The following is an 18773-nucleotide window of genomic DNA, read 5'->3' on the forward strand; positions in this document are numbered from 1 at the left end:
AAATTATTTTCAAGATAATGTTATATTTCTTTATGGCCTATAATAAAAAAATAAACAGGCCATACATTTTTATCAAATGAAAAAAATTAAAGGGACTTCTGATAATGACACCCTGTTTATAAGGTGATTTACTATGACGAAATATTTTTTTTCTGATGATTTATGTAAAATATTTTACTCCGTTTTAACTCTAAATCCTTCTGATCAACAGAAAAATACTAACTATGAAGTTATATCTTGAAAGCTAAAAGCAGAAGCAGCATCAGTCTGCCGGCTGTTTGCAGCACATGTGAAGTTACGGCGCGGTGAAACCGAGCTTCCCTCTACGTCATTCCTACATCCAATCACCTTTCAGATTTCCTCCCTCTCAGCCAATGGGACGCACTCTTTCAGACGAGCCCCGCCCATCGTTAGTGTGTCGCTGTTTAGTGTTGTCATTTTCCAAACATGTCCATCATGCCCCGAAAACAGAGTTTTATGTTTGAGCCTGAGTGTTGAGCTCCGTCACGATGAGCGGCCTCTGTCGGGAGGTCATCACTCTCCAGCTGGGACATTATTCCAACTTTGTCGGGACTCACTGGTGGAATTTACAGGTGAGAAGAACCGGGCCGGCTAACGCCTAAGCTAATCTGAGCTAAGCTAAGCTAGCACTTCGCTTTGCATGTGTTGTTTCTGCAACATGGGAATAGACAACTGTGGTGTTTATTCAACACACCGAAGAGCGGATTTGATGCAAAAACAAACACACACTCGTACACGAGTTACAGCAAGAAAACAGCGTTAGCAATCAGGTTTCATGGAGCTAAAGCTGCTAATGGTCGAGTGTCATGAAAACAGCTTTTCACTGACGGAAACGAGTGATGACACAAATCAGTCTCTTTAAAGCAGTCAGAATAAGTCAAATAAGAGTTGGAGTTAGATAAGGTGGATTATAATCAGCGTATCCTTTCAAAGCTGCATCAGCACAGTCATCCACATATGAATAATTATAATAAACAGTATTCATAGCTGTTAATTCCAAAGGGAGGATCATCTGCTCTCATATAACTAAATTCATCCGTTAACCTCCTTCAAAGTGCAGCCATCGTCATAAATGATGCTTTTATTTGAGGTGAATGATCCTTGTCATCAGTACATTTACACACAAAACATCTTGAATCCACATTCAGTGTCCTCTGTGTGTTCAGACTGACGCCATGATGTAGAGATTGAGGCTGGATGTGTGTTTTGGGTTATTCTCATGGTGATTTTGTGTGATGATCTTTCTATTTTTCTCTCCACAGGATGCCTCGTTGTCATATGACCCCGAGACGCCATCCGGTGAGATCCAGAGTGATGTTGTATTTCGTGAGGGACAGACTCTGGGCGGACACGTCACCTACACCCCTCGCCTCATTGCAATGGATCTCAAAGGTAATTTTTCTCTGTCACATATATATTTGTAGATGCTGAAAACATCCTAAATGCTGGTGGAGCTTTATTTTTGTCAGACTTGTTCCCGGTGTGTTGACTTTTATATTTCCAAGTGAATCTACAAATGGCACACAAGAATATTTGGTGACATGAATTAAATCGATACAGCTCCTCCCACCTTGTTGTCAATCCTAAGTATGTGTCCTGTCCTTCGATAGCAATATAACACATACTCCACCCATAGTCCAACACCGTCTGTAACTCTTACATGACAGGAAGTCTTCGGACTCTGCGGCAGGAAGGCAGTCTGTACGATCCAGGCAAAGACACGTCAGCTGTCACATGGTAAATCAGAGCATGGCTGATCATTTTCTCTGCGTTTACAATCTTTGTTTGCCCAAACCATTTATTCCTATAAAACCAAAATGTCTTTTTTACTTTTTAATATTGGAAAATGTTCCGTGTCATTTAGGGAGGGAAGCCTGATGATGCATAAAGAAAGTCCTCCTGCAAAGAATTCCTTCCTTGAAGATCTGGACAAATTGGATGTGAGTATTTCTGAAACAGATCTGAGCTTTGAGGACATTGTCCATCACGGTACTGTGCTGATACAGTGATGCCAAGCCTGGTGTCGTGGACATTTAGCATCTCCAACTGATCCAATAGTTTCACAGCAGTAGTGTCTCGTATTGTCTCCCAGTAGTTGATTAGGTTGATTTACACAAAAGCAACACAACAGAAAATAAGTTTTTTAGGTCCAAGCGAGTTTCAAAGTTAAAATCAGGGATGTATTATCACTTATGGTTTGCGTGCCTTGTCTTCAGCTGCAGTGCATTTGGCATTGAGCCCTCAGGGCCACCGTCCAAGGTTTTTCTGCATCCTCATCCAGCAGCATACCTTTTCCTGACATTGTCCTTGTTTGTAGAATGGAGAGATACTGGCAGAGGTGGATTTCTCCTCCAGTTCTCAGGCTCCGCGCTCAGGTAAGTGAAACCTGATCAAAACTAGAGTTTTGTGTCAGAATATTGTCAAAGTCAGCAGCGACCAATCTGAAAAATCTCTCCCAGCTGCAGCTTCACTGAATGTGGATACGGTGAACAGTCGGCTGGCACAAGTTCAAAAGGCCTACAGGCTGGAGGGCAATGTGAAGGTGTGGTCCGACTTCCTCCGGATCCACCTGCACCCTCGCACCATCTCTGTCATCCACCAGTACAACCACGACGGGTAAAGTCGAGCATCGGATTTCATTCAGGCTGACAGATGTGTCAGGTGTCAGGGTTCGCACAAAGTTGACCTTGAGATAAAAACTCTGACTCACACTTTGAGTTTAATCATGGCAGCAACTCAGATAACGATGCCACTGCAGCTGGTCTACCTTTTGACAGCTGGAAAATATAAACACACACGTGCCCATATACCTTTTTCCTTCTTAACTGAGGCTGCACCAAACAATCAGGATCATTTTCGATGATATTGTGATTTCAGTTTTGCTGGGTTGTGTAGCAAACATTTTTCTGTACATCTGCAGTAAAGGAAGCTGGAGAACAGGGAGACTCTGTAGCACCACAAAGCTCCCACAAAGCTCCAACTGTGCATGACAACAGTTTTATTATGAGAGTTGCAGCTCCTCTGATTTGCTGCCTCGTACAAATATGACATTAGTGTTGTGTTGTGTGCGGGCGTGCAGGGAGGCTCACCGGCTGGAGGCGTTTGGCCAGGGAGAGGCGCTCCTGCAGGGATCGGTGCTCGAGGATCTGGAGGACAAGCTGCACTTCTTTGTAGAAGAGTGCGATTACCTTCAGGTGACTGTTGTTCCTCCTTGTTTTGATCCTGATTCATGACATATTTGTATAGTAGTGTCTTTAAAACGTGCAGGATGTTTACTGTCCACTGGTTCTCTTCATTTGTCTTCCCGTTTCGCTCTCAGGGGTTCCAGGTCTTGTGTGACATGGCGGATGGCTTTGCAGGCCTGGGGTCAAAGGTCACAGAGATGCTGCAGGACTCTTACGGGGGGCGAGGCATCCTAACCTGGGGGTTGGCACCTGTCAGTCACCCAAACTCAGTGAGTCACCAGCTGTTTGTAGAGAAGCAGATGTTTTTTTTGTGTGTGTGTGTGTGTGTGTTGTTGTTCACTCTGTTCTGTTCTCATGTTTCTGCTCATCCAGACTCCCGTTAAAGACTTCTACCACCTGCTGAACTGCACCTTATCCGCGGTCCACCTGGCCAGTCACAGCTCCTTCTTCTGCCCCCTGACCCTGCGCGGTGGCCTGGGCAGACGGCCCCCTCCTCCTACAGCTTTCCCTCACCTCAACTGTGATGTGAGGCCTTTTAATCTTATTCTGTTAGACGATAAAATGTGGGGATCAATAAGTTTCATTAACTTTTATTTGTATGCCTTATTTGAATGTAATTCATAATATAAATTAAAATTGAAAGAAGTAAATTGATAACAGGTAGTAAAAAGAAGCAGAACTAATGTGTTCAGACTAAAAGTGGGTATTTTATTCTGATTTGTGTGTGATTTTTTTCCGGTGCCAGCCCTCACTGTGGTACCACTCCAGCTCCGTCTTGGCCTTGGCCCTGGACGCCCTCACGGTGCCGTACAGGCTCAGGAACAACAGCGTCCCCATGTGGCAGATGGCGGACACTCTGGCCGTGTCTGGGAGGAAGGTGATGTTGGATCCTGCTTTAATTCAAAACGATCGAAACAAACAGTAAACACTGTGATTGTAATGATTCATTTTTAAAATATCAGGTGACAACATTAATGGTGGTTTAAAAAAAAAAAGTTTTCCTCATCACTCACAGTGATTTGGTGTATTTAAATTAAAGGTGGTGGCTGCTTACGGGACACTCCCCTTTCCCATGATGCACGGCAGTTCCCTCCCTGATGCCCTGAGCGCCTGGACGGACGCTCCTCCCTGGAAACCTCTGTCGGCGTGCTCTGAACCAGCAGATGGCCGATGCTACAGCCAGTGGGCGGTGCTCAGAGGCTTCGAAGGCCAGAGACTAATCAGGTCAGGATTTGCAATGTACCATGGCTGTTTTATTTTTATATCATATGAACCAGACTTGTTTGGTTAGACCACCAGAATTGGTGAAAACAGAAGTGTTTGTGGAACAAAGAGGAAAAACGGTGGCTGTGATCATCACATGAATGTGTTGCTGAAAGAATAATTTTCTCTCCACAGCTCTCTGGCTCCAGGGATCAAACCTCCCACTCCTCTGCACAGCCTCCACAGCGGGGAGGACATCCTGGCATCCTACGTCAGATCTTTCTATCCCACATCGCCTCTGTGAGTCGTTACGCTGACAAAAGACCCCCACCTGGGAAAAATGCATTTTAACCCTGACGCTCTCCATCCTCACAGTGCTCTGCAGTTGGTGTCGACCCCCAGTAAGCTGACACCACCTTTCCCTCAGATTTTCAGCCAGTCCCTCGACGCTCTGGGCTTCCTGCAGAGCCAACCGCCTCCGCCTGGCTGTGAGTTCACACACATTTTCACTCCTCCTTCCTCAGATTGGACGGTTTTATGAATTTCTCCCTCCTCGCTGCAGCGCCGGCTTCCCTGGTTTGTTCTGTGCCCGTCTTGACGTCCCTCCAGTCTGGGTCTGCACTCGGCACGTGGCTGTCAGAGCTGCATCGCGGCGCCAGCGCTTTCGACATCCGCCGCGTGGCCCCCAGCTTCCTCTCCCAGGGCCCAGAAATGGCCGACTACCACGACGCCCTGGAGCAGCTGCGACTGCTGGCCCGGTGTTACAGAGATGACAGCGGCGGGGTGGTGCGCTCTTCATCTGAAGATGACGACGACTGAGGTGGACAGTATTTCCATCCACGGTGGTGTGTAGACTGTCGGCCACGGCGGACGAAGATGAGCTGAGCCTCAGTTACTGAAGGAGCAGGACTGAGTAAGATGGGAACAGGAGGAGCTCAAGGTGTCTGAACTGAATTAGATGGATGAAACTGAGCTGCTGGCTGCAGACGAGGAAGTGTTAGAGTGACGCCTCCACAGGCGGAGGTACACGGCTGGTTTTCACTGAGGGATGTAGCAACATGCGAATGTACAAACGGTTACAGTTCCTTAAATGTTTATCTGTGATTAAATGTATTTTATACTAAAAAGACAACTGACACATATGAAGGTGTCACGTCATTTTGCGCACAAAGTTCTAATAAGCACCAACAGTTAATCTACTACTGTTCACCGAGTCTGTGTGAATGAAACTGAACCCAACATAAATACTGAAGTATCTTTCCTGGATATGAAAAATTTGAATTAAATGCAATGAAGTTTAAGTTTGGGTGTCTAACTGGCTCATTTCTGTAGTCTCAAATAACCACCTTGTGATTTAATACTACTTCAGCTCAACTAAAAAATGTTGTGTGGTAAATCTGATAAGATCATGATTGTCAACCAATCCCACTAAAACCAACCATGTGTAACTGAGACAGATCGTATCTCAAAGTGTTTGGAGAACTTACTCCTCAGGATAGCAGCTGTTTCAGTATCCAGAGCAATGCTGCAGCTCACATGTATTTTTAGTCCATGGAAACTCTTCTCTCCTGGGATCAGTTAGTAAACAGCAGCCTTAGCCTTTAGAAATGTCACGTGTAATTAGGGAAGGTGACAACCTGTTGGTCAAATCTCAAACACCATCATTTGGCTGACTGAGGAAAAAGGCTACAGCGCCGAGCTGGAAGCATCAAACATGAGGACAGATCGGACTGCTGTCTATTTTCATTTATAAAACTGGAATAAAATGGTTACAAGAGTCAGATTATGGAAAGAGGCGAAAAGAAAACAGTCTGAAAATAGGAATTACTCTGAATGTGCTGCTGATACAAAGACAGTCAATAACAAATCCAGAACAGGCATTTTAATCTGAAATAAAATGATACAAGGATTTCACAAAACGGTGGAGATGTTGGAACATGTTCCCACCCAGCACACTGAAAACAGCCTGCTTCTATATTTGATTAAAAAAAGGCTAAGACACACACCATACCATCATTTCAACTTATAAAACTGAGATTGCACCCTGTTATTTTACAAGCACCTCCATACGAGACGGCTCTAATGGGGGGGGGGGGAGAAAAAAAAAATGTTGCGTAAAAGTCAAATGAAATGGAGTATCATGTGCATAAAAGACATTGAGCATGAGTGCCTGGTTTTCTACAGCTATTTATCAAAAAACAGGAGGCAGGGGTAGTGTTGTGGGGTCTGGGGAATGTAAATTGAGGACACTGGGAGACGTTGGGATAAGGGCTCAAGACAAACAGTCCGAAATGTGAACTAGGAGCGGGAACGGGAGCGGGAACGAGACGGGGAGCGGGATTTGGAACGGGACTCTGACCGTGAGGCGGACCGGGAGTGGGAGCGGGCTTTGGCAGGTGAAGGGGAGCGTGACTTGGATTTGGACTTGGATTTAGACCTGGCTCTGGATTTGGATTCGGCTGGGCTTTGGGAACGGGAGCGAGAGCCCCTCTCTGGCTCACCTCCCTCGTCGTCGCTCTTTGGCTGCTCTCGACCCTTTGAGCCAGATTTCCTAGAGCGATCCTTGATTCCTGATCTAGAACGGGACCTGGAGTGAGAGCGAGATCTGGAACGGGAATCCTCCTTCTTGCCCTTCTTGCCCTCTTTCTTGCTCTTTTTGCTCTTGGGGCTGCGGCTCCGGCTGTGGTCCTTGTTTTTGGGGGCACCGTTGCTGCGCTCCTCTTCCTCCTTCTTGCCCTTGCCCTTATTCTTCTTGCTACGAGATCGGCTGCGGGAGTGAGATGCCGCCCTGCAGAAAAAAAACCAGGCAATGTCAGATTCTGAAGGGCCAAAGATTCGTCTCAGCAAAACGCTTTGATGAAGCCGGACTACAAATTTATTCAAAAGAAACGGCCATTGTCAGTTCTTTTTACTGTCTGTAAATACAGATACCTACACTGCAGTGAAAAACGTCAAAAATAAAAAAATGAGTGCCAGCAGATACCCTGCATTTAGGTAAAGTACCCACAACCCTTTGAGCAGAATCAGATTTCTCACCTGGAGCGGGAGCGGCTGCGACTGCTGCTTTCACTGCGGCTGCGGCTCTTACGAGACCTGCGGCTCCTGGAGCGAGACCTGACAGGGAAAAATGTGAAGCACTTACTCAAGGCTCTAACTGCAGGGTTGAAACTTGTGGGGGCTTATTTGTTGTAAGATCAGCCTTCCTTTCCCTTTTGTCATGTCCATACATGTATTGTGGACTCTATAACATTCTATAGAACAGGAAAGCGGGTGGAACTGCAGCAGTGTCTCTAACCTGGAACGGCTGCGGCTGCGGGAGTAAGAGCGACGGCGGCGGGCTCCTGGACGGTCCTCGATGAGCCGGATCTTTCTGCCGTTCACTTCTGTGCCGTCCAGCTTCTCCAGAGCTCTCTTCATGTCGGAGTACAGCCTGAACTCAATCACCCCCTCGTTCCTCCTGCCCTTGTGGGTGTCAGCATAAGTCACCTCCCCTGCCTGCCTCATGTAGTCCTTCAGAGACAAAGACACAGAACATTAAATAAATGATGACCTGATAGTCAGAGTCAGAAAAAAAAACCTCACATAAATACATTAAAAAAAGCCATAGTCATTTTATCTTTATGCACATAATGAGTTTCACTTTATTGTGAATACTTGGCTGTGATCTTTTTTAGTCCCCAGTTAAAAAGCAATCAATTATATTAGACATTATTAATGTTGACTACTGACATGATTTCTGTTACACTAAAATAAAAATTTCAATCATCATACCTTCAAGTCCTGCCAGCTGCAACGACTGGAAAGATTCTCAACAATGAGGCGATAATCTGTCCTTATAGGTGGACCATACCTGTCTCTTCCCCAGCGTCCATATCCACCTTGCAGGGCAACAAGGAAAGAACAGGAAAAATAAGGACCACAGAGAAACTGATATGATGCAGTTATTCTAAACTCCAAGCTACACGCTACAAAATTTATCAGTATTCATTTGGGAAAAGGAAACAAAGAAGGGAAAAGCAAAAGGTGTAAAAAGACTTAAAAAAAAAATTATTAAAATTTCAAAAAAGAAAAGTATTTATTCCTACAAGTTGATAAGCTTTATTTAAAGACCTAGCCCTAAACAACACAAATTTAGCTCATTAAAATTTTGGTAGAAGTTCAATAGGCATACTTTATAACTAAGAAAAACAAAAATAAAATAAAAATAAAGTTAAAAACATAACTGATCGAGGAAGTACTTACGGTGAACTAAATCAAGTTTCTAAGCTATCCTATCTAAAACATTTCACTGTTACAAAACATGTTCTGTTTTCAGGCACCTATAAGAGCTGAACCCACATCTGTTCCTAACCCCATGGCATCCTCACCACCCGGCCTGGGCCTAATGGGAAAAGCGGTCTTCATTCACAATGGCTCCCTTTTTTGGTCTGCCCAGGGGCCCAGAATGGTCAAACCACACTCTTGGAAAGGGGGGACACCATGGCCAGCAATAGGGGCAGGCAGTCAGCAAAGGACTCTTTCAATTAAAACATTGAGGTTCTTTGTTAAATCTTTACCTTTAAATTGACAGTCATTTAAATAAAATAAGAAACGGAATAAGACATCAATAGATTACAAGATATTTGACAATCAGATAGTAATTTTACAGTATTATTGTTAAGACAGTTATACTCCTTTCCATCAGTAAGCCATTTCCCCATCACATTCACATGTAACCAGATTATCAGTTTTTCCAATCCATCATAAGGAAACTCAAGACTTTTAAGTCATTGGTGGCTCTGGTGCACACAAATTTAACCATCTTTTGTACTGATGAGGAAACCTCCTTCATCTGCTGCTCTTTTAATGAAAACTACAGTTAATTGCTGCAGTGAGTGGCGCTCACACAGTCTGGTCATCTATTTGCAAGACAATATAAAACAAACTGCCACTCTGGAGTGACTCATCAAGAGGCTCAAGATACACACCCCAGTGAGACCAGAACAACAATGAAACCGAGACTGGGGGTGTGGGTGGATCAAGAACAATGAAAGTGCATTGAACATAATAGATGTTTTTTTTTTTTTTTAGTGGAAGTCATCAAGTTATCCTTTGAACAAGCAGACAAAACTACTCAGTCATCGAGGAAGCAGTACTTCTGCAGTTGGACAAGACGGACCAAAATTTAAGGTTACTTCCCCTTTGATCATTTGCATGGCAGTAATTGCACGCCATAATAGCTGCAGCTTAGTTACAGACTCTTCAGTTGCTGCTGACATTTCCTCAAGAAATTCTGCTGATACCAGTATAGAAAAGTAGGTCAACAGGTACACAAGTTGTGACATTTACTACAGAAATGTTTCTAGGACTGGCCATATTTACCATTGCTTTTTAATCACATCAATATATATATATATTTTTTATTCTTAGTGAACAGGAAAAGACTTTCATCCAAGTCACAATATTACATTAATAATATCAACCCTACATTTAGGAAGACAATCCAATGTTTCTGAATGGTATCACCTTCAGACAAACACCGGGATGTTAATTGAATGCACTTCAGCCACCAAGGACAGGCCTAAAAATTTTGCCCCTTTGAAATTTAGATCAATGATTCCCTGTAATGAATGAAATTCCTCAATGACATTATTCAAGTGAAATGACAACAAGACTCTTCTGGACACTTACTCCTTCCGCCATAGCCTCCATCCCGACGGGGTCCCTTGGTGTGCTCTACAATGACCCTCTCTCCACACAGCTCTTTCCCATTCAGGTCATACACAGCATCGTCTGCATCACGGGGGTCATCAAACTCAACAAACCCATACCTGGAGAGGGGAAGACATTTTACTTATGACCTATATAAAAACAGCAATGTTGTCAAAATAGCAAGCATCAAACGTAGAAACGTGCCATTTACAGATCTTCAGTTTCAGTGTCACCACTTAGACTTGATTTGACAGGAAATTGGAAGAAGGCTCACTTATCTTATACAGAGACCAAAGATTATATTGTTAATGTCTTTGCTGTCTTGGTGGCCATCAGAAATCTTGTTCATCATTTAAATGCTTGAGAGCATCCACCTCTGTTTATCTCACACATGCAACCCAGCTGATTAAATCCAGTTTGGGATACAAAGGCTCCAGTAAATGTCTGATTAATGAGCAGACAAACTAAGCAGCAGCAGAAATAACACACTAAACACACTTCATTATAACAGACAGAGTGGGTGTAGCATTGGCTGATTTAAGGAGAATCACAACTAAAGATAATCATCGTCAACCACAATTTAGGGCCTTTTCAAACACGAAGGTTGTGCATGTAGCAGAAGTTATTTTGCAATGAGATGTGCAGGTTAAATACAGAAAACACATTGAACCTTCAGTGTTTTCACGATGCCGTGAACCAGCTTGTGTTTGTTTTGTTAACGGCTCGCTGCAAACGCGAACAACCGCCGGTGACATTGCCACGTCTAACGTTAGCCATTTCTTGCTAATCACGGTCGAGACTTAGCAAAGATCTTCCCAAAAATCCCGCCCAAAAAAAGCGGGCTCTGGTGTCGGCTAACACCGGGAAGTAAGAGGAAGGTGCTAAATTGATCTCTGTTGAAGAATACGTCCCATTTTCGGCGGCTGCGGTTGGGAAACGGTGCGTTAGCATGCTAGGCCGCCGGCGAACAACAAGGCCCGGGGTGCTTGTAACGATCGCGGCGCGGTCAGGTCGGACGTTAGCCTGATTAAAAAAAAAAAAAAACTCCAAAAGAAAACAAAACCGATGAGCGCCGGCCTCACCCGTTCTTCAGGTCGACCTCCAGGATCTTCCCGTAGCCTTTGAAGAACCTCTCCACGTCCTTTTCTCTGGCTCTGTAGCTCAGCCTGCCGATATAAACCCTCGACATCGTGTTAGCTTGGTTAGCTTGTGTGTGCTAGCGAAGTGTGCACGACGACCGCGAGCCCGGCGAGCGAGCGAGCCGACGAACATACGCGCGCTCCTGTGACACAATAGGCCCGCGGGGCGCAGGGGGCGTGTCCTGTTGTTGCCATGGTTCCGCAGCCCTGAGTTTAGTCTGGCAGGTGTGATCCGCTCCGAGATTTTTGTTTCTTAAAGTTACGTTTTATGTATTTAAATGTTATTTTAACACGGTTTAATATTGTAATCGGTATTAGCTGTAAATGTGCTAGATAGAATAGATAGCACATATTTTCTTGTAAAAGCTCTTCATCTCGGCATTCATTAGATAATCAGAGCTGACTCAGTAACTCTTCATTGTGTACATATATATTGTATAGTAATGTTTCTATTTCTGTTCTGTCGCTCTAACAAACTACATTTCCCCCGGAGATTAAAAAGTATTCTGATTCTGATTATAACCTAAAGACTGACAACTTTAAATCACCCAAAATGTTTGGTTCCAAGAATCTGTGGAACAACAAATAAGGATTAATGACATTTACAAGAAGCATTTTCGTGTTTTCCCCTTTTATTTGGTATGCATGTTTGTGTCATCTGTTGGCCATTTTAACTGATCATCGTAATTTTTTGCGACCACAAGATGGCAGAGCTAAATGCCCACTAATGAGGCTAGCAGATCCAAGTGAAACTAAATTAAGTATAATGTCAAAAAACAACAAAAACAAAAAACAGAGAAACACAATATAATGTCTTCATATAAAATGTTTGGGGAATTAAAATAACTAAAGGTAATTAATCGATTAATATTTGAACGTCTAGCACGTTTTTCTTTTTTTTTTTTTTTTATTTAAATATGTAAACCTTTACGTCCCGTATTTCGTGGCGCGTCATTTGACGCATACGCCGCGGCGGGCGGGGCTTCCACGGCCGCTCAGGCTCCTGTCGGTGATCATTCCCAACGCACCGCCGGCGGTTTGTTGTCATCTTCCCAAAAACGCGTAAAGTGATCGCGGCGAACTTCGTCCCGGCTGCTCGGAGTGAACTCCGGAGAAATGTGAAGTTTGGAAACTTTTATTTATTTATTTATTTTTTTTGGGCTCTCCATGGCGGTGAAGGAAGCGGAGCCGGTTCGGGAGGGAAATAACGGTTAGCTGAGCGTTAGCTTCGCAGCAACAGGTCCGCCGGACTGCGGTCATGGATCCGGGATGTTTCTCCAGGTACTCCTGGGTAGACTTCATCTTCTCGGTGATCGGGGTGTGCACTTTCCTCGTAGACTGGGGCTCGGACATTTGGGTGGCCGTGGAGTTTTACTGCCGCGGAGACTTCTTCTGGTTCGGGGTTCTGGTCGGCCTCATGGTCCTGTCCTCCGTCGTGGTCCAGATGTTCAGCTGGTTCTGGTTCAAGTACGACCGGGAGCTGCCCCACTTCAGGAGGCAGACCGGAGAGGGATCCGTGCTGTTCGGGGACCGAGTGCAGCTCTCCTGCCTGCTGCATGTGCTGCAGCTGGGCTTCCTCTGCAGGTCAGTCCGCCATCCTGGAGCTGCACCTGATGATTTATTATTACACATGAAATGAAGTTATTGGGTTTCTGGTTGCACAGAGAGTCCACCAAATTAGTTGTGATGGCTCTGCCTAATAAGTCAGAGCATTTACCTCTCTTAGAGAGTCCACAAACTGTTTGAATATAGTAAAATAAGTCCAAGATCATTTGCCTGATATGAAGTCCATCCAGCTTTCTATCACATCACACAAAATAAAGCTTTAAACTGAGGATTTTAATTATTTTAGCAATTAAAAAAAAAAGAAGATTAAATTGGCTCTTAAGACCAGGCATGTGTTTAATTGTCTATGAAAAAATAAGACATCCTAACATTAGAGTCAGCAAACAAGTAAATTTGATATTTTCTCAGGTAAAATGTTGTCTAAAGGCGTGGCAGTTTTAGTCATCTGGCTGAAAAGATAAAATGCAGAAATAATGAGTTAATGAGGTATGAAACAATGACAGGAACGAGTCAGAGCTGTTGACACTCAATGCTTCATGTCAGATGGCTCCTTTTCTTTGTGTATGTGAATTTAGCCTGATTTTCCCATGATGAATGTTGTACTGCTTGTCGTGTCTGATGTTCATCTGTGCAGGCACATCACTGCCATTCGACAGGGCTTCAGGGTTTGGTGGCGAAAAGAGGAAGGATCCGAGTATGTGGTTTACCTGACACATGATCTGAGCATGCTCAGGCTCATCGAAACGTTTTGTGAGAGCGCCCCTCAGCTCACTCTCATGATCTACGTGATGCTGTGCACCAACAAGGCCCGGACTGTTCAGTGTGCGTTCCTCTTCAGTTAATTTACTTCCCACCCCACAAACTCACAAACCCCACAAAAAAAAAAAAAAATACAGTTTTGAACAAATCAAAAGCAGTTGCACCATTTGAAGTTTTAAAGCACGCAATGCCGTGTGAGTCATGACATACCACAATTGTGTGATGTGTTATTCCTCTGGGTTGCTACATGGATGTGTTAACTTCTGTTTCTTTTTTTTTTGTTGTTGGTGTTTGTCTGTTTCAGTTGTGAGCATTGCTGCATCAACCACTTCCATAGCCTGGATGGTGGTTGATTACCACCGCTCCCTGCGCTCCTTTCTCCCAGACAAAGCCAAGCAGCGCTGGGGTTCCTCTCTGATTTACTTCCTGTGGAATCTGCTGCTAATCGCTCCACGCGTGGCGTCCCTCGGCCTGTTTGCCTCTATGATGCGTGGGTATATGGCAGCCCACTTCCTGCTGCTGTGGTCAGTCTTTGTGTTATGGGCATGGCGACAGAGGACAGACTTCATGGACAGCACGGGTGGAGAGTGGCTCTACCGGGCCACCATAGGGCTCATCTGGTACTTCAGCTGGTTTAATGTAGCCGAGGGTCGGACCCGAGGCAGGAGCCTGATCTACCATTCCTTCATCATCACTGATGGACTAATCCTGCTGGTGACCTGGTGGCTCTACAGAGACCCCGTCCAGTCTGAGTCATACGCCCTCGCTCTGATCATCGCTCTACCTCTCAGCTACCTCCTGGGGCTGCTCTTCAAAGCTCTTTACTACTGCCGCTTCCACCCCAAACTGTGGAAGCCCCCAGTGAGGGAGCCCAGACATGATGATCTGCCCGATGCAGAAGTGTCCTTCAAAGATTTTTCCATCCAGGACAGCACTCTGTCCTCACAGCTTCTCAACAAACGCATGTCCTGCCATGCTACTCACTTTTACTCAGAGCACAGAGCCGTTAGAAAGACTGAAACCGAAATTAGAGCGGCGCCATCGTGTCTGTGACTACACTGTTCAGCTGAGTCCACATATAGTTTAATCTACTGAATAAGTTGGTCGGAAAGTGTTACAATGATTCGACAGTGGCTCGTTTTTGCCTCACAAATCCAGATATTTCATCATATTGATGCCAATACTTTAAAAACCAAATACGGCCATGAGTTAGTTCTGTACTGATTTGCATCATTGCCAAAAATACGCACAGAAACAACGATGGGACAGTCAGAACGATATTAATGGATACATACATCTGCTGACACCTCACAGCGACTCAGTGTGGCTCAGCTGCAATATTTCTCAACCTCCCTCTGACCCAATGGTGAACCGATAAGCTATTTTTCTACAAAACTTCTATATTTGATAGATTTTGTATTTTCATGTTTGTACACATTGAGTCAAGTTTTACATGTTACAGAATGAGGGGACACACACAATGTTGCGGAGTGTTTGTTGCTGCTGCCGTGTGAACTTTGTAATTCTTAGATGCAGACATTCCAGAATCTAAAAAATAGCTTAAAAGAAAAATATAATTATAATAATATTGATGATTGGTGGTCATTGTCAGGTTAGTGGATGGTTCACATGACAGCTTGAGTCATTTACTGTGTGTTTTTTTTGGAGTTATGTTCCAACTGTTGCTACTGGAATGTTTTTTAGGGACTTTGAATGTAGATTTGACTGTAAGCTTCATTTAGTATTCTTCTTTGTTCTGTTGCTGTATTCTCAGCTTATTACCATTGAGCTTTTTTTAATTTATAGAGCAAAACAAGCTTAGATCAATTATTTACTTGACTGAGAGGTTGGTATGCATTTTAAACACTGATGACATCAATCTACCTTTAGATGTACAAAAACCTGCTGTAACCTTCTCTTACTTAGTGTAAGTTTGAGTAAGTTGTGCTTCTGAGTTCTAGATGGAGGATGTTTAATTTATAACTCTTTAAGGGTCCAAGAACTGGGACAAACCTGGCTTTGTTGGTATTCCACATGTTCTTTCTACATAATTCTGGTACTGAAAGTCATTGTTGGTCTTCAGTCTTCTGTTAGGTGCAATTATTAAAGTGGTGACTACAGTACAGTCTGTTTTCATCTGTGTTTTTCTGTCTGACATGTTAAAGGAGCTGTGCCTTTAAAAAAGGAGGGCCTATCTGTGGGCAGGGTCAAACACTGTTTGAACTGAACCTTGCCTCTTTTCATATTTGTTGTTCCCACCAAAGAATTCAGTCATTTCTGTGGACCGGTCCAGCATGTAGCGGCGTTCAGCAGAGACTGTCTGACACAGTTAATGCTGGACTCCTTTTGGAAGACACCATGTCTGTGTTTAAGTTCTCTGCTGTGGACTTTCTCTTCACTTGTGTGGGACTGCTTTCCTTACTGTTTGACATTGTCCTTGATATTTATACAGCGGTGGATTTCTTTAAGCAAAAGTCATATGTGGCTCTCGGCATCCTGATCCTGTTGCTGGTGGGCTCATCGGTGCTCGTGCAGGCCTTCAGCTGGCTGTGGTACAGCTACGAGGACTTCAAGAGGGAAACTAAGGTGGAGAACTGCCTGAGCAAGAGCCAGCTCAGACTCCTGCACTTGTTCCAGCTGGGGATCTACTTCCGGTAGTTTTTCATTATCAATTTGGTGCATATTTTACTGGTGTGCCTGTTGTGTGAAATGTTTCCATTTCCAGGAAACACAACAGTCATTTGAAGAGACACAGCATATGATGCAATGAATTGTTAGCATCCATGACACAGGGAGCACATGTCTGGGACCTTCCTGGATTGTTCAAGATGTTAAGTATTTGAAGAAAGTGTAACTGAATGAATTACATCATCTGTTTCATTTCCTCTACACATAAGCAGTAACCTTTCTGTTGTGTAGAAGCATTTTTTTTTCCTAAATTGACATTCTCATTTTGTATCGACAGGAACCAGAACAGGTCTTTCTTGTTCCTGGAAATATTTGTGTGATCATTTGGTTCATATCCATATGAAATTCAGTTCAGAGCTACAATTATTAGTCCAACAGTTGAAGAATTATTATTTTTAAAAAAAATTAGCAGGATCAGCCTTTAAAATGTAAATATTTACTAGTTTTCTATGATAAAAGAAGAAAATTGTACAGAAGCACAGGATGTGGTGTAAAGGTGGTGACCCTTACTTATCTGTTAAATGATCAGTTATTACGTTGGCATTAACTGTTTGTTGACTCTCCTTTCAGACATGCCGGCGTTATGGAGGTTTCTGTGGGCAGCCTCTCCACAGGGGTCAAAGGGGATGTCGCAGTGTATCTGAGCCACGACCTGGGCATGCTGCGGCTCATCGAGGCCTTTGCAGAGAGCTCCCCCCAGCTGGTCCTCATGCTCACCATCATTCTGCAGCGGTGGGAGCTCACCGCTCTGACAGGTGAAGGGACCGAGCCAGCACATATACCAGCTGAGGGAATGAATGAATGAATGAATGAATCACTGAGACAGACTTGAGCTTCTTATGTCGGAAATAAGATGCAGACGCAGAGTTTTTAAAGGGTCAGCTGTGGAATCCTATTTCATCAATCCCCTTATTTAACTACCACGTAGATGTGTTTTTCTTCTTGTCTTCTATTCAGAGGAAATGATTTGCCTTTTACTCCACTGCAATAATGAAAAATAAGATAAAGTTGAGTATTGTTTAAAAAACATAATTTTTGATGCACAAAACACTGAATGTGAATGAAAAGGGAACTTTTTAACTACCTGTGCTTTAATAAATGTTTACATTTTAAAATCTTTTTTAACAATGGCCTCTCCTCCTGCTCAGTGTTGAAGGCCGTGGGGTCAGCCGCAGCCATCGTCTTCAGTGTGACCACGTACCACCGCAGTCTTCGTTCCTTCCTGCCGGACAAGAAGCAGCAGAAAGTGCTCTCGTCAGTGGTCTTCTTTTTCTGGAACCTGTTGATCATCTTCTCTCGTTTTGTGGCCCTCTCCCTCTTCGCCTCTGTGCTGCCCTGCTACATCTTCACCCACTTCTTCTGCTCTTGGCTTATTTTCTTCTTCTGCGTCTGGAGATCCAAGACATCCTTCATGGACAGCCCTGGTGGAGAGTGGCTTTACCGAGCCACCGTGGGCCTCATCTGGTATTTCACCTGGTTCAACGTGGCCGAGGGGAGGACCATGTACAGAACTCTGCTCTACCACGGCTTCATATTGATGGATATTTCTCTTCTCTGTGGCCTGTGGTGCTGGAGGATGAGCACAGAAGAGGTGGATTTTCAAATCCCATTCTTGTACAGTACAATCACTGCCGTCTGTGTTGTTGCCACTTACCTCCTCGGCCTCTTCTTCAAAATCATATATTACAAGTACTATCATCCAAACGTTGCCAAAGAGGAGTTAAAGGGGGGACCAACTTCAGTGGCACAAATCTTCTGCCAACAACACACTGTAGATGAATTAGATGGTCCTTCCATGGCACGCGGCTTTATGAGTTCACCAGCACCAGAAGTTAAACCCAATAAGAGATTGAGGAAGTTGGCTGAGAACTTCTACTCCTGACGTGCATGAGCACATCGAAAGACTGAGTCACACACGTACCTATCATCGAGCATCACAAGGAACTGCGAACTACTCTCTCATTAAATCAGACACAACCTCATGACATTAAATTTCACTATTCTCACAGGCAATTCCTGCCCCGCATTTAAGTGGTAAGATAACAGTCACTGTCCAATCTGTCTTTATAAAAGATATATTTAATGCACATACAGACAAACAAGCATTGAGGTCAGCTCTGAACTGAGCCTGATGTCACCTTCCAGACTTTATTAAGAAATGTTTTTACTTTATATTTTTACTACACATGCTCATGACTTTGAGCCAATGTTATTTTTTTAAGTAATAAATAATAAACACAAACTTGAGTCTGAAACTTTTTAAAATTTATTTACATTGTATTGAGTTTCTTCAGTACACAGGCAAACCATGCAGGACCACATGGAGGTCCTGAACGGCCACCAAGGGGGGAAAAAAAAAATTGTGATTATTGTAATTAAATTAGAATTGATTATGATGATAGCGTTCAGTTTACAGGATCACATTCAGGCTCTCTACATGACCTCACACAGCCTAACAGCTCCATGAAAATGAGATGAAACACAAAAAAAAAAGGGGAGAAAAATAATAGAAACAGAGCCA

The 18773-nt window shown here is 43.8% G+C and overlaps 4 protein-coding genes across 6 annotated transcripts; 3 read left to right on the forward strand and 1 right to left on the reverse strand.

The window, feature by feature from the left end:
- Positions 1-426: 426 nt before the first annotated feature.
- On the forward strand, positions 427-5702 carry msto1 (misato mitochondrial distribution and morphology regulator 1). Its single transcript, XM_029514252.1, has 14 exons — positions 427-593; positions 1284-1413; positions 1689-1758; positions 1886-1961; positions 2339-2396; positions 2481-2637; positions 3101-3215; positions 3341-3475; positions 3579-3731; positions 3952-4083; positions 4246-4430; positions 4605-4709; positions 4785-4897; positions 4972-5702. Exons 1-14 carry the CDS (start codon positions 510-512, stop codon positions 5226-5228), a joined length of 1770 nt encoding a protein of 589 aa, XP_029370112.1. The 5' UTR covers positions 427-509; the 3' UTR covers positions 5229-5702.
- Positions 5703-6276: 574 nt separating this feature from the next.
- On the reverse strand, positions 6277-11370 carry srsf4 (serine and arginine rich splicing factor 4). 3 transcript variants are annotated; one of them, XM_029513854.1, is made up of 7 exons: positions 11183-11370; positions 10080-10219; positions 8181-8287; positions 7693-7919; positions 7446-7523; positions 6992-7197; positions 6277-6850 (listed from the first exon to the last, which is right to left on the reverse strand). In XM_029513854.1, the coding sequence occupies exons 1-7, from the start codon at positions 11287-11289 to the stop codon at positions 6708-6710; spliced, it is 1008 nt and encodes a 335-aa protein (XP_029369714.1). In that variant the 5' UTR covers positions 11290-11370; the 3' UTR covers positions 6277-6707. The 3 variants fall into 3 exon arrangements, with proteins under 3 accessions (XP_029369714.1, XP_029369712.1, XP_029369713.1); XM_029513852.1 differs by having other exon boundaries at positions 6277-7197; positions 7705-7919; positions 11183-11360; XM_029513853.1 differs by lacking the exons at positions 10080-10219; positions 11183-11370 and adding an exon at positions 8729-10038 and having other exon boundaries at positions 6277-7197; positions 7705-7919.
- Positions 11371-12177: 807 nt separating this feature from the next.
- On the forward strand, positions 12178-15687 carry xkr8.3 (XK related 8, tandem duplicate 3). The gene is made up of 3 exons (XM_029513851.1): positions 12178-12823; positions 13440-13627; positions 13869-15687. The coding sequence occupies exons 1-3, from the start codon at positions 12498-12500 to the stop codon at positions 14615-14617; spliced, it is 1263 nt and encodes a 420-aa protein (XP_029369711.1). The 5' UTR covers positions 12178-12497; the 3' UTR covers positions 14618-15687.
- Positions 15688-15836: 149 nt separating this feature from the next.
- On the forward strand, positions 15837-18414 carry LOC115051173 (XK-related protein 8-like). Its single transcript, XM_029514502.1, has 3 exons — positions 15837-16218; positions 16823-17007; positions 17401-18414. Exons 1-3 carry the CDS (start codon positions 15923-15925, stop codon positions 18132-18134), a joined length of 1215 nt encoding a protein of 404 aa, XP_029370362.1. The 5' UTR covers positions 15837-15922; the 3' UTR covers positions 18135-18414.
- The last annotated feature ends 359 nt before the right edge of the window (positions 18415-18773 follow it).

Source organism: Echeneis naucrates, chromosome 11 (genome assembly GCF_900963305.1).
Source record: "Echeneis naucrates chromosome 11, fEcheNa1.1, whole genome shotgun sequence".
Lineage (NCBI taxonomy): Eukaryota > Metazoa > Chordata > Actinopteri > Carangiformes > Echeneidae > Echeneis > Echeneis naucrates.

Coding starts and splice junctions, on each gene's coding strand:
- msto1 (XM_029514252.1), top strand. CDS start 510: ATGAGCGGCCTCTGTCGGGAGGTCATCACTCTCCAGCTGGGACATTAT. Junction 3,216..3,340: donor AAGAGTGCGATTACCTTCAG/GTGACTGTTGTT, acceptor TTTCGCTCTCAG/GGGTTCCAGGTCTTGTGTGA. Junction 4,710..4,784: donor TTCTATCCCACATCGCCTCT/GTGAGTCGTTAC, acceptor CCATCCTCACAG/TGCTCTGCAGTTGGTGTCGA.
- LOC115051173 (XM_029514502.1), top strand. CDS start 15,923: ATGTCTGTGTTTAAGTTCTCTGCTGTGGACTTTCTCTTCACTTGTGTG. Junction 16,219..16,822: donor CAGCTGGGGATCTACTTCCG/GTAGTTTTTCAT, acceptor CTCTCCTTTCAG/ACATGCCGGCGTTATGGAGG. Junction 17,008..17,400: donor GGAGCTCACCGCTCTGACAG/GTGAAGGGACCG, acceptor CCTCCTGCTCAG/TGTTGAAGGCCGTGGGGTCA.
- srsf4 (XM_029513852.1), bottom strand. CDS start 11,289: ATGTCGAGGGTTTATATCGGCAGGCTGAGCTACAGAGCCAGAGAAAAG. Junction 10,220..11,182: donor GAGGTCGACCTGAAGAACGG/GTGAGGCCGGCG, acceptor TCCCCTCTCCAG/GTATGGGTTTGTTGAGTTTG. Junction 7,920..8,180: donor GCAGCTGGCAGGACTTGAAG/GTATGATGATTG, acceptor TTGTCTCTGAAG/GACTACATGAGGCAGGCAGG.
- xkr8.3 (XM_029513851.1), top strand. CDS start 12,498: ATGGATCCGGGATGTTTCTCCAGGTACTCCTGGGTAGACTTCATCTTC. Junction 12,824..13,439: donor CAGCTGGGCTTCCTCTGCAG/GTCAGTCCGCCA, acceptor TCATCTGTGCAG/GCACATCACTGCCATTCGAC. Junction 13,628..13,868: donor CAAGGCCCGGACTGTTCAGT/GTGCGTTCCTCT, acceptor TGTCTGTTTCAG/TTGTGAGCATTGCTGCATCA.